The 13,574-nt window shown below is 36.6% G+C and overlaps 1 protein-coding gene across 2 annotated transcripts in view; it reads right to left on the bottom strand.

Annotated features, from left to right (window-relative positions):
* The window catches only part of LOC138006570 (RNA-binding region-containing protein 3-like), a 13,353-nt gene extending 6,999 nt beyond the window's left edge, over positions 1-6,354 (bottom strand). The window contains exons 1-6 of one of the 2 annotated variants that reach the window (XM_068852984.1): positions 6,190-6,354; positions 5,313-5,360; positions 4,473-4,573; positions 2,865-2,996; positions 1,759-1,870; positions 31-99 (exon numbers count right to left, since the gene is read on the bottom strand). In XM_068852984.1, coding sequence (XP_068709085.1) covers positions 31-99; positions 1,759-1,870; positions 2,865-2,996; positions 4,473-4,573; positions 5,313-5,360; positions 6,190-6,321 — 594 coding nt within the window. In that variant the 5' untranslated portion in view covers positions 6,322-6,354. Of the gene's footprint in view, positions 1-30; positions 100-1,758; positions 1,871-2,864; positions 2,997-4,418; positions 4,574-5,312; positions 5,361-6,189 lie in introns of both variants that reach the window. The other variant, XM_068852983.1, reaches the window with a different exon arrangement.
* Between the last annotated feature and the right edge of the window lie 7,220 nt (positions 6,355-13,574).

The following is a 13,574-nucleotide window of genomic DNA, read 5'->3' as shown; positions in this document are numbered from 1 at the left end:
ACAGGTTGTTTATTGTATGGTAAACCTTACCAAAGGTGGGGTGGGGGTCCTCTGACCAAATGGAGCTGGAAGGTTCATTTTATTCATCAAATGCAAAACCTGCCGAGAGACAGAAAAAAACTAAGATTTTGTTTGACAGTCAATTAAGTCTGTGAAACTAGGCAACACCCCTATGGGTTCTGTTTGTTATTAAACAGTACTGTTCAATATTATTGTTTGCTAAAAACTGCATCATAATGTACTGTTTAATAACTCTTCAACACCCAAACTGGCCTGAACCGGCCAGATTTAGATATTTTACTCTGTCTAACACCAGACGATTTTACTCGTCAATGGGGAACCCCTGGGAGTCAACGGGTTAATAAACGAGCTGGAGTACATGACCTGCAAGTTTACTGAACGGCTTCAAAAATGTTCACAAAAAGCATCTGAAAACAAGTTGAAATTGTGAAAGAAAAACATTGGCAAACAGTGTACATATTTGTGCTTAATGAAGCACAAATATTTAAATATTTGATTCATATGCACGCAATTGCTTGAATGGGTATGCCTGTTAATTAGAGCAAAATTTATCCTGTCTTTGAATTGAATTAAATACATGTACCGTTACTTGAAGTTGTACCAGTTGAATTGGCTTTCTGTTAGATGAAACGAAATGAAACTCATTACGTATCACAACAGTTAGATTTCTCTATGCAATACAAACCACTGGAAGTGCTGAATTTGTAAATTTGCTTTTGTACTTTCATTTCTTTGATTTCACAAGTACCCTCCCAGAAATTGAAGTGCTATTAGCAAGAATGCGAATATTCAGTTTTTTAAGACTGTCAAATGAAATAATAGATTGAGCCTGTTTTCCAATCACATTATACGTTACGGCAGCTGCTAGCTACATCACCCAAAATATCTGGAGAAGTTGCAAATTTGCGACTTGCTTTCACCTTTGCTCTTTCGAAATAAAAGGGTTTAGCAGTTGCCACTTCATTGCTAAAATAAATAAAAGAATGAGAAAATTATTTTGTTTCTTGCTTAGAATTTTCTTTCAACCTGAAGATAGCGTAATTGCAGCGTAATTTAGCTGAGATGTTATGTGCACAACCCCATTCCTTCAATCATTTGCCATTTTCAGCGGTTTCTTTACAAACAAGTATTGCAGGCTCATATTTTGTTTTGCTAAACTGCCGACAACACAATGCTGCACCACAATTTTGCGACTAAAATCTTTTCATTAATTTCGAGCCCTGTGCCACCATGAAAGGGGCATTACTAAACCACAAAACAGTGAAACACCGAAACACTGAAAGAGCGAAACGAACCACTAATTAAAAAACACCATGTACATGTACATGTATGACTCCACCATACATTGAATGCTAACCAGCAAAGGTTGGATTTCAGATTAAATATTGTTTTAGGCCTAATTAGGCCTAAAACGTTATTGCTCCTAAGTCACTGAGATTAACGGTGACATAGTTTTTCAGTGAGTTATTAAGATTAGGACTCAGATTAAGACTGAGATTAGGAGCAATGACTGTTTAGGCCTAATTAGGCCTAAAAGTATGTTTAATCTCAAATCCAACCTTTGTCGCTTAGTATTCAATGTATGGTGGAGTCATACATGGTGTTTTGGTGCTTTGTTTCACTGTTCCGTTGTTTAGTAATGTCCCCATGAAAGGACTCAATGAACGAAATAAATGTAATATGAAGTATAGCACTGTAACATTATTATTTTGCTGATACATTCCACCGCCTGCTTACCTGAATGTAGAACCTTGGAACACAAGCCAGTGTGTGAGCTATGTTAGTCAGGATTGTAGCATTTGCAGGAGGATACATGTAAGACAAGCTTGGATTAGCGATGTAGTGGATTCTGAACATAAATCAAAAGAAGTCAAAAGATTACCAAAATATCAACAAATATGTATTTCTTGATTGATCTATGAAGGAAAAACAGAAAAAAAAGTAATTACTTGTCTTTTGTAAACTCTGTCCCATTTACACTCTAAGGAACAAGACTCAATCAATAAAGTCAACCAAAATGCTAAATAAAATTATAGTGACCAAGCTCCTGTACGGGGGACTGGAAACTAGACATATCAAAGGCATTTTTCTCAAGAACTATCCATACGACCCCACCTTTATCAGGATTTCCTTAGCGTGAAAAAAATTAATAATCATGTGTGTATAGATAATAAATAGTTAAATCTGTCAAACAGGTTTTTCAAAAATGGCACAAACATCTAACTTTCATGTATTTTGCTAATAACTGAAAAACTATCTGATAGATCTTTTTTCTAATGTTGACAGTTTCGTCTTCATATTCTTTACTAATTCCCAAAATTTTAACCCTGGTCGTACGTCTAGGTTTTGAGACAAAGACCCTTAAAATGTCTAGTTTCAAGTCCCCCCTCCAGGAGCTTGGTGACTATATTTAGCATTTTCCCCTCATTTTCATTTCTTTTGCTAGGTAAAATAACATTTAACATCAAGTGCAGTGCACTTCAGAAGACATATCCTGTTGCTTTAATTTCACAGATTTCAAAATCTTGATCTTTTTCTTCAGAAAACTGTAGTAAGTCAATAAGTTATTTAATTAACTCAGATGATGGCCTTTCGTCCAAAAATTAACAGTTTCATTTCCACAGTTGAAGTGTACACCTTTTTATTTTTTTCCAGCAATTATTTATTATTGTTACTTTTTCTACAAAAACAGCCCACAAGCTATAAGATTTAAACATTTTGTATCATGTATAAAAATGTAACTTTAAATCCCTTGTGTGCTGACCTTTACTTCCAATACTTATAACTTTAAGTGTGAAACCAAATAAGTGTTTACAAATAAGAAGCTGCAAAGTTGTTCATACCCTAGGCCTGGTGCCAATCCTTGTAAACTGGATTTCACTTTTTCTTTGCTGCTCTGTTCTGAATCTGGCTTTTTAGGTTCCTTCCCGTTTTTGACATCATCATCATCATCAAATTCTGTTTGAGGGGAAATTCTACAAAATAATTTTCTTCCATTTAATGATTTTACAATAACTCACTAATAGTGCACCGGCATACTAGTAAATGTCTCCTGTTTATTTCAACTCTTACCCTAGCATGTAGCAATAAAATATAATTTAATATTATTTACTTTGTTCAAACACTGCATTTGAGGTCACAGACTGAGGTTAAACCTATGAAGGGTCCCACAAAAAACCTACAAACCTAAAAAAGTATTTACCTTAAAATATTTCCTTAAAATTTAGTTTACATGTAATATAATTACATATATATTACATGTAATATAATAATTATTCAAAAAAAATAAATCAATAAAACATTAAATCCACTTTTTAAAATTATTTTTGTGCTACTAGATAAAACAATTACTTCTTTTTTACTTCAGATTTCTTCCGCAGTCCATGACTGGGCTAAGGCTTTTGCTGATTTGAACGTTGACCTCCTACATAATTTATTCAGAACTGGTGCTTCGAAAATCGTCTTCTCTTGAACCCTGATAAAACTAAGCTTATTGTTTATGGAAGTCGCCAAAGTTTACAAAATCTCCTGGTTATTCGTCTCTCCCTCTTAGGAAAGAACTATCACCGGTGCACGTTGTCCTAGGCGTGACTTTCTGTCCAAGCCTTACTTTTCACGAGCATATTGTTAAAACAGTTTCCTCCTGTTTAGCTCAAATTAATCGTGTGTTTGACAGATCCACCTTAATTACAATAATTAACACTCTAGTGTTTAGTAAGTTGTTTTATTGTTCCTCCGTCGGGTCCAGTGAAGTGGACACTAACCTTCTCAAGCTCCAAGCGGTCCAGAATTTTGCAGCCCGGATTATCAGTGGTTCCAGAAAATTTGACCATGTTACTCTGCTCCTGAGAGAACTGCACTGGCTACCTATTAAATCTCAGGTATACCTCCATGATGCTGTGCTTGCTTTTAAATGATTGACTGGCTCTTCTCCTACTTACCCATTGTCGAAGGTGAAGTAAGTGGTCGCACAACCAGAAGCTCCCAACTTCTGAACATACCCTTATATAAAACTAAATCTGCACAAAGGACATTTTTTTATCGTACTGTAAGTCTGTGGAACAGTTTAGATAATTCCCTTACTCTGTAACTCTTCTCATGATTCTAAGCGTCATCTTAGAGCCAAATTATTTGCTGCCCAGTTATAATTCTAGCGAATGTTTTTTAACATTTTAGCTTCCTGAATTTTTCTATGAAAGTCTTTATTATAGTAATTTTGTATTTTTAGATCATTGTCACTGAAAATCCCTCTTTAGGGAGTGTCAATAACGTTTGTATTGTATTGTATTGTATTCCTACAAAGAAAGTAGTTAAAAGTGTTGACTTCTGCCTTTTGTGTTTGGGTCTTGTATCGATGAACAACTACATGTAAATAAATACAAAATGTTTGAACTTACAAAAACATCAGAGATGATCCAGTACTACATGTAGCAAACACAGAGATCACTAACCTGCTACACTGCCGTGCCGCGAGGTGTTCATGATAAGGTTTAGCATACTCGACTGTTAATCTGCTTCCAAGTACCTCTATCTGATGCAACTGGGACAAGGCCTGTATTATTATTTTAAAGGACTCGTATCAATTTTACGTCAGTTGGTACTTAACAAGTATTTGGATTCCTTGTTATCTATTAGCTGTATGAATAATGATCATTTTACCTTAAATTATTACCAACAAATCTAACAGGCAAACATGGCTCAAAATCCTCTGATAAATTCAAATGTTTTTGTTTTTTAATTTTAAAAAAGAAGGAAAACTAACAAGAGTTTCTTTAAACATTTAACACTAAAGACTGCAAAGCCAAGTAATGATTACGTTGCATCAACACAAACACTGATAAGTATTAATTTCACACATCACAATTGAACTTTGGTCGGCCAAACCTAGCATGATCAGCGCTCAAACTAGAAAGCAAACACAGACAGCTGTTTCCGGCTTGTTGGGCCTTGTTAGAGTTTTTTCAATGTAATTTTGTGATTTGCAAGATGCCACTAATGGAAAAAATGAATATAAGTATTCCAAAAAAAAAAAAGGTGTGTAAATGTCCCAGACTAATACTTTAATATTGCTTGGTGCTTTTTAGAAATTACAATAACTTTGAAATCAATTTGAAACATAAATAGACTGCAGAACTTTGACATTAATTCAAAAGGTCAAAAGTCTATTAATTAAGAGTTATTTGGGCTCAAAGGCCAGAAACTGAAAAAAGTTTTCATGGTGATAGCATTTGGAAATATAACACATTACAAAGGTTACATGTTCCTTTAAAATGACCAATGGACAAACTAACCTGAGCAGCTTCTGCTTGACTGGGAAATTCAACAAAAGCAGCATCTCGCTATTGTACATGAAAGGTCAAGATTGTAAGTCAATAAATAATTCTAATGCTGAACATTGACTCTACAGTTCCCATTCATGCCAAGGGATTTTTTTTTTTTTTTTGCAGCAACCAGTTTTCTTTCTGTTAAACCACTGTCACTGGAGCATAAGTTTGACCATTACCTAGTAAGTGAACCTTGACCGCCTAATAGTCATTATTATTATTAACCTTTGTACACTATGCATGGCTTATATTCAAATCATCGTTAATAAAGATGTTGAAATAAACAACGTTAGGGACTACATTTAATGTATTGTCGACATTACTCTCTGAAGGAACCCAGGGGAGAACGTCTGTCTTGCTTGCTCCGGCAAATCCTCGTTGTTCCTTTTTTCATTATATATATACATGTATGATGACAACCCAGACATTAAATGTTTACATGGTGCGGAGAGTCTCTGGACGATTAACTGCAGGGTTCGAACTTTGGAGGAAGGACAAAACAGTGGTCGATCACTGGTCCATTTAAGAAGTCCATGGACCTGGTTCATCCAGGTTGTCTGTGGACCAGGGGTCAATGAAATGTACCCTGGCCTAGATGAACCGTCGTACCCTTGGTACGCTGCTTAAAATGTGAATTATCCAATCCACCCGATACCTTATAAGGGGAGGTAAATTTTTTTTGCAGTGTTTTTGCAATCAGGAACGTTACATGTGCATGGAATAAGCCGTCACTCGGTTATCGTAAGTGGTTTGTAACAAACTTGTATTGCCTATGCGCTGAGCGACTGTGTTAAACACCACGCAAATTAATGCGCAAAATTAGTTGAACAAACAACACACGCACCATTTTCCCTCTTCTTTTCATGCAAATGACATCTTTAGCTCCAAAATGTTTCAGCAAGTCGATTTTATCGTTGACATTTAACTTAGAAGGTAAATGTCTCACCAACAACTTTGATGATCGGCAGTCAGCCATATTGGAACGTAATTTCTTTGCAATACGGAACACACAATAATAAGGGATACATAAGTGATCTTTCTGTCAATTGGAGGTAGCCGCTGTCATTGGTACAATCGCGGGCGAAAAGGGCGATACAAAGCACCCCACCCGACAGCCACCCTGCTCTCAGAGATTTTCTTTCTTCTTCCTCTTTTCAGCCGCAAAACGACGTCGTACGACTGACTAAACTTCGCCGGAGAAGAAGAAGAAAAAAAAGCCTCTGGGAGCATTGAACCTCCCCAAAGGGGCTTTTCAGGAACAATAATAATTTACATAATTATTTAAATGATTTACAAGATTAAAATAACCAATCATCACTATCAATTACATAACTACTTATCACGATATCAATCACTTCCTAAAAAATCCCTTAGCAGTTTGTTCCTTAAACACTCCTTACGATTATTTTTTCGTTGCTACAAAGTTTCAGATTAGATTCCAAGGAATTCCATATGCTAACAGTTCGGTAATAAAAAGTTCTCTGTCCAGAGGCAGTTTTAAAAAGAGGGATATTTAAAAATTGGGAACTCCTGATTAAAGCTGATCAGTGGCCATGGGCTTACCTCAGTGTAAAAAGCCTATGAAACTTTTTCTGTTTTTTGTTGGCTCGTGGTAGGGTCAGGTTATTGTTTGATGTTTTTTTTTCCTCTTTTTCCCCTTGTGTTACGTCATCCGTGAGTTTCACAGGTTTTTTTCACCGAGGATGATCGCATGAGCTGCTGGGTGGGACAGAATTCGGAATCATGAATTAGGGAACCGATCTTCCTTCGGGAAAGAAATGTTATTTTGGACCAGATGAATGCAATTAGCATTTATAATCAAGACTGAAGTCCAAATTTAATATTTCCACATGCAAACAGAAAACTTCCCCATGGCACATTCAAGCTAGGCAGCACCAAAATGTTTTCATGCAACTCCTCACTCAAAACAATTTCCCTCTCCTGCACAACCCATTTTCATATTATTGTTATTATTATTATTATTATTAAATAATAATAATATTATTATTAATATTATTATTATTGTTGTATTTTTTTCTTTAATTACTCAATTATTAGTAAGTTCTTTAATATTAGATTTTTTTAAAGGTAGAAGGAAGGAAAGAGAAGAAAACAAAAACAAGAAAATGTGCAATTTTTTTTAATAGCTTGTATAAATCTTTTTTTTTTAACAATTGTTTTTGACAATTTTGTAAATGTGAATTATATTGAATTAAATATTTGAAAACAAACAATTAGTATCATTGTCATTATTATTAAATTACCTCCACCTCTTTTCAAATTAAAGAGTCCTAGTGTATAGTATTATTGTAAAACAAATTTCCATTCCAGATAAATCCGATGTAAAATGTTGAAAGTATAGGACTGCACCAAATACTTCACACTTGATCGCCATCAATTTGAAAAGAAGAATGAAGAGAACCTAAACGTGATTAACCCACAGTGTGAGACACAGCTCTGGAGATGTAAAATTTGGGTCCAGTTGTTCAAACAATGGATAGCGCTATCTGCCAGATAAATCACTATCCAGAGGATAAGTCATAGAGAAACCGATTGCGCTATCCAACAGATTGTAATTTATCCAGTGGATAGTTATCCAACTTTTGAACAACTGTGGCCTGGAGATTTTTTCCCACCAACCCCTCCACCCACCGAACCACCCACTAAAAAGCATTTTCTTTCCAAATAAAATCAACCATTCTTTCCAGAATATTGACCACCACCATTGAAACTAGTAAGTTTCAAGGAAATACATTAATGATGACATAATAGCATAAGAAATGCATTTAGAAACAGTGAAACAAGTTTGAAAAAGTCGAAACAGTCTTAACTTGGGAATGCGATTTGAGCCTACAAAGGACAATTAACTACTTTTTAAGGTTACCCAAGTAAAACCCATAATTTGATACTTCTAAGGGATGAAAAAAATTTCATGGCACCAGGACAGGATCTTGGTACAGAGTTCTTTTCAAAATTTGTGACGAGCACCCCTTTCCTTTTTATATGGGAGTCCCCCCTGTTGGGGGGGGGGGGGGGGAGACTCCCAGATAATCAAGGAAAGTTGGCATAATTGCCTTTGTAACTTTAGCTAAATCAAACATTCAATAATATAATTTGCAAGAGAAGCTTGGAAGTTACAAAATGAAATACAAACAAAGTATGTACCGGAATGTAAAATATCACTGAAACTGGTTTAGCAGGGTATAGGCCATGTAGTTTTTGTTATTAACTGAACCAAGTAGAAGAAAGTTATGGTGTTTTCAAGCAAACCAGTTTCAATGCTTAGCCTTTACGAAATTTAGCAAGCAACTCCTTGCTGGTGGCTTAAATCACAAAAAACAGGAAACTTTGTCAAAAATTATGCTTGCACTTTGTTGTTAATACTGGCTTCAAAAGTCAGACAATAATAATGTCATTCAAAGAATTCCTCATCATAAAAGATGTTCTGAATTACCATCTTATGGAATTTAACCAACTCAGTGCTTTGTTACAGTGGCCACAGAGTACGTTTAAAATTGCAGAAGGAAAGGAAGAGGGGGGGGGGGGGAGATAGGCTTTGGTATAAACCACAGAGCTCTGAGGGGGAGAGGGGGCAGGTTTAGGAGAAAACAACATCCCAGAAAAAAGTGTGGGGCTATAGCACCCCCTTCCCCCAAGTCCCTCACAATAACTGTGTGGTTACCATCAATAATTTCAGCTGTTTCCTTTGGTCTATAATCTTGGCTTCTCATTTTTTTTAAAATTCATACTCAGGTTTCACAGATTTTCAGGATGAGCTAAAACATGAAAGTACCGCAGAGTATGTCGCTTAGTTTTTACAGTTTGTTCAATGACATGATCAATGAATTGCACCCAGGCTTGAAGTGACTTTTAATCCTTATCTTAGATTTTAGTGTTTTTTGTTCCATTTACATCAGTAAAGCAGTGGGGATTCATTATTGGTCAGAGTAAAATTCAGACTGCTAAGTGTGGCACATTAATTTCTGAGTTTTCAAACAATATGGGAGCATTTTTCTCACAGCCCATCTGTATTGGACAGACAATGGTCACTGACTCAAGGTAGTGTGGCCCAGTGGTTAGGGCACTTGCCTTGAGATCCGGAGATCCCAGGTTCAAGTTTCGCTCTGACCACTCGTTGAATTTGATCCTGGTAGTCCCTGGTTCAACTTCCCAGCTGCACTTGTAAATAGCCAACTGGTTTGCCTCCGGCCAGTCGGGATTCGTAACAGTTGATGTTGTTCTGTTCCGTAGCTTTGTTGTGTTTCATTGGCCCTGAAAAGCCCCTATGGGGAGCGACCAATTAAGTATGTATGTATGTATATGCTTTTGTTCAAAGGGCTAATGGTCACAACACTAACGCACAAGTACCACTGGGAGAACCAACTTCAGGTTGGAACATGCGCAGTGGGTTTGGCAATCTTGTCTCGTAAAGCCTGCCTATCTTTCAGTCAGTACCCAAGAACACGGACTCTGGCCAGTTGCAAAGCAGGAAGTCTGTGAATCATGGACTTCCGACTCATCTATGGAGACTCAGAAGCTAGAAACAGTGGTTGCAAATAGTTTCACTGTGACTGCACATAAATTGGCAGTCTGTGTTCTTGGTTCTGACTAAAAGAAAAGTGGGCTTAGGGGATGAGATTGTAGGTTTGGGAGTCATTCCCCCCCCCCCCCCCCCCCGATATTAGCCCCCCTCTAATTTTCCATATTTTCTTCATATTAAGTACTCTTGCAGAACCCTGTACTACTTTAAACACAAAATTAGGAAAGATTGTGGAACAATAATTATAATGAGGCTTGAAAGTTTAATTAAAAATTAGTAAATTTCCGGATTTCCATCAACACTGCTGTGGCTCATTTCGAAACATCTTTTTTATTCCGCTTATAAGCCCTGCCATTTGTAAGCCCACTCAAAACCCCTTACGAAATTGTATAAGCCAGTGCTTATAACCGGAATTTTACGGTATATGTCACATCATTGTGAAGTTGCTTATTTTCCATCCAGTCAAATTAATTGAAAACCACTAACCCTAAAACAATTAATGCTGCCATATTTAACCACCAAAACAACAAGGACAACAGCAGGAAGGGAAAATTATTGTGCATTTACAATTTTAGTGCACAGTGATGTGGCTTTCCCTCTTATTCAATTGACACATTCAATAACCTGTTTGCATTAAAATGCAACCCATGAAGTGTTTTTATTTTAAGAGAAAGCATTTCTTAAGTAATTTTGCACACAAAATCAAAAATTCTTTTGTGACCTTAAGAGAAAGTTTGGTTCATAACCAACTTGTGAGAGGGATGGGTCAACTTCCATGTGACATCAACACTTCTTCAATGCAAGTCTTTGCAAGACGCACACCCCTCACCGGATCAGAGGCAAGCCAAACTTTTGCCAAATTTGTCCAACTTCCACTCACTCCAAGATGTTATCCAATAGATCATTTTACACTTGTGCTTATTTACCCAGCCTATGAATGAAAGTGAGGCTAGAATTGACCTTGTTGTGATAGGAACCTCACCACTATTCTTATGTAAATTCCAACTACCGGTAATATTGGCATGAGAACATCATTGACATAAGAAATGCAGGGAGGTCTGTATCATAACAAGGTCAACTCCAGCCTCACTTTCACTCAAAGGCTCGGTAGCTAAGGACTAAGGACATAACTGTTTGTAAAAGAGAGGTAATTTAAGAAAGAAATAACCAAACTTTTTCAAGTGGCACAGACCTTCACAGTAGCTTCCTTCAGTTGTTTATGAACAGGGAATGCCAAGGAAGATGCCCTTGACCCTGTACTAACAGACCCCAAAGCATCTGTGATGTAGTCTGCTCATGAAATATGATATTTGTAACAAATAAATAAACACTCAAGTTACCAAGGTCATGTTCTATTTTAATCAATCATTTAAGCCATGCCCTTGTTCTGAAGTGATGAGAAACCATTTGATTGAATTGGTTACTCTACTTTTGCAATTCAATCCAGATATCTTGACATGGTTAAAAAGATTGGTTGACCACTGACATTTTCATTGGCTGTTTGAACTCCAGCACAACCATAAGAAGACAACACAAGTCAGGTAATGACTTTTTCAAGAAATATTCCATTTTTGACCACAGTTTAATGGTTGATTCTCACAGAAGATGATCAAAGTAAGTACCGTGGCTGCTAAACTGAGTGTGCTAATTACATTGTGCATTGAGGTAAATAGGCTACTCTGAAAAACACCACAATACTCCTTGTTTGCCCTCCAAAATTTTGCATGGGCATAGTTTCCAGTTTCTCTTGGATTTTCAATGGTCCCAAGAGAAAATAATGCAAATTTTGGAGGGCAAACAAAGGGTATTGCAGTATTTTTGAAAGTGACTCATTTGCCTCAATGCATAATGTAATAACACGGCTTGAAATTAGCGGAAAACTCCAGTCGCAATTTTGCAACAAAATATGAAAATGTAGTCGCAATTTCGCAAAATTTAGTCGCAAAATCATCGCGCTGGATTGTTGTCAGCAGTGTAGCAAAACAAAATATGAGCCCACAATACTTATTTTGAAAGAAACCGCTGAAAATGGCGAATGACATCAAAGGAATGGAGTTGTGCATGTAAAATCGCAGCAACATTACACCATCTTCAGATTGAAAGAAGACTCAAGGTGAGAAACAATTATTTTGCCATTTCTTCATTTATTTTAGTAAAAAGAGCAACAAAGTGGCAACTGCTAACCCTTTTATTTCGAAAGAGCGAAGATGAAAACAAGTCGCAAATTCTCAACTTCTCCAGATATTTTAGTCGCAAAGGAAAAAAAATTCAGTTGCACTGTATACACCTTATTCCAAAATGGCCACTATTTAGATATTCTTTTTTTACTCAAATTAGACCTTGATGCCTCGTTCAAGGCAAAATATTCTTTTGAATTTTAATCTCAAGAACGAGGCATCAAGGGCTAATTTGAATAAAAACAAAAGAATATCTAAATAGCGGCCATTTTGGAATAAGGTGTATACAGTGCGACTGAATCTTTTTTCCTTTGAGACTAAAATATCTGGAGAAGTTGAGAATTTGCGACTTGTCTTCATCTTCGCTCTTTCAAAATAAAAGGGTTGGTAGTTGCCACTTTGCTGCTCTTTTTACTGAAATAAATGAAGAAATGACAAAATAATTTTGTTTCTCACCTTGAGTTTTCTTTCAATCTGAAGATAGTGTAATGGCGGCCATTTTGGAATAAGGTCTATTGGTCGTAATTTCACGCCTTGAATAAGGATGCTGAAACATAATTACACATTTTCCATCATGACGCTGACTTGCAACTCTTGTTTGCAGAGCAGGGAAATTTAACTGCTACAAGGAACACCTCAAAATCAGTTTCTTGCCCAAATAAATCCATGCTAAAAAAAATATATAATCAAAGTAAACGACAAAAAAAAGACAATGACGTTGAACATTATTTTTTTTCTGGCCATGATATCATAATTTTTATTAAGGGAGATCAGCCATGGTTTTTTGAAGGTCAGTATTTGATCATCTTTCAAAGATATTGGGTGACTGACTCTGTGATGGACTCACCTGTCACCCAAAGGGGAATAGCAACACTCCCACCTGCTTCATGCTACTTAAAGGGCCACCGACAACCACAAGTCTTTGGGGGCGTGCAAGCTATCGGCGCCATTTTCTGTAATACAGAAACTAGTATTTCTTGAAAAGTCAAATTCCATCGCCTCACATCGTCGTGTTTTGGATGCCCAGTAGCTTCAAACTTTTTTAATACTTTCCTTAATGTTTAAATATTGTATTGTTGGTGTTATTTGGGTGTTGTGTTCGTGTTAAAAGTGAAATGAAAACTGTGAAGAAAGGTCGTCCGCCGAGGAAGGAAAAGCGCCATGTTATTTGGCTCACTACTTCAACCTTAAGATTATGGAACGAAAGGAGGAAGGCGTTTGGATTAAAAAACAAATAGAGCAGCGAATTTGCAGAAGTTCTTCTTCACGGGATGATGTTGAAAACCACGAGTTCAGGGGATTGCCCGGATGATAACAACAACAAAGGCGCGCAAAGGACACTGGTTGTCGGTGGCCCTTTAAAAACCAGGATAAGCTCCGATTGTGGAAGCTCCATCGACATGAGTGCAACTTTTTGTATGCCTGAACGCAAGGGTATATTTCTTCACAGGCATGTATTCTTAGCAACTTCAGTCAGTTCAATGCACATTGATCAAAATAAAATCCAAGAAC

The sequence above is a fragment of the Montipora foliosa genome, chromosome 6 (genome assembly GCF_036669935.1).
Source record: "Montipora foliosa isolate CH-2021 chromosome 6, ASM3666993v2, whole genome shotgun sequence".
Lineage (NCBI taxonomy): Eukaryota > Metazoa > Cnidaria > Anthozoa > Scleractinia > Acroporidae > Montipora > Montipora foliosa.
This window is presented reverse-complemented; position numbering and strand designations above follow the sequence as displayed.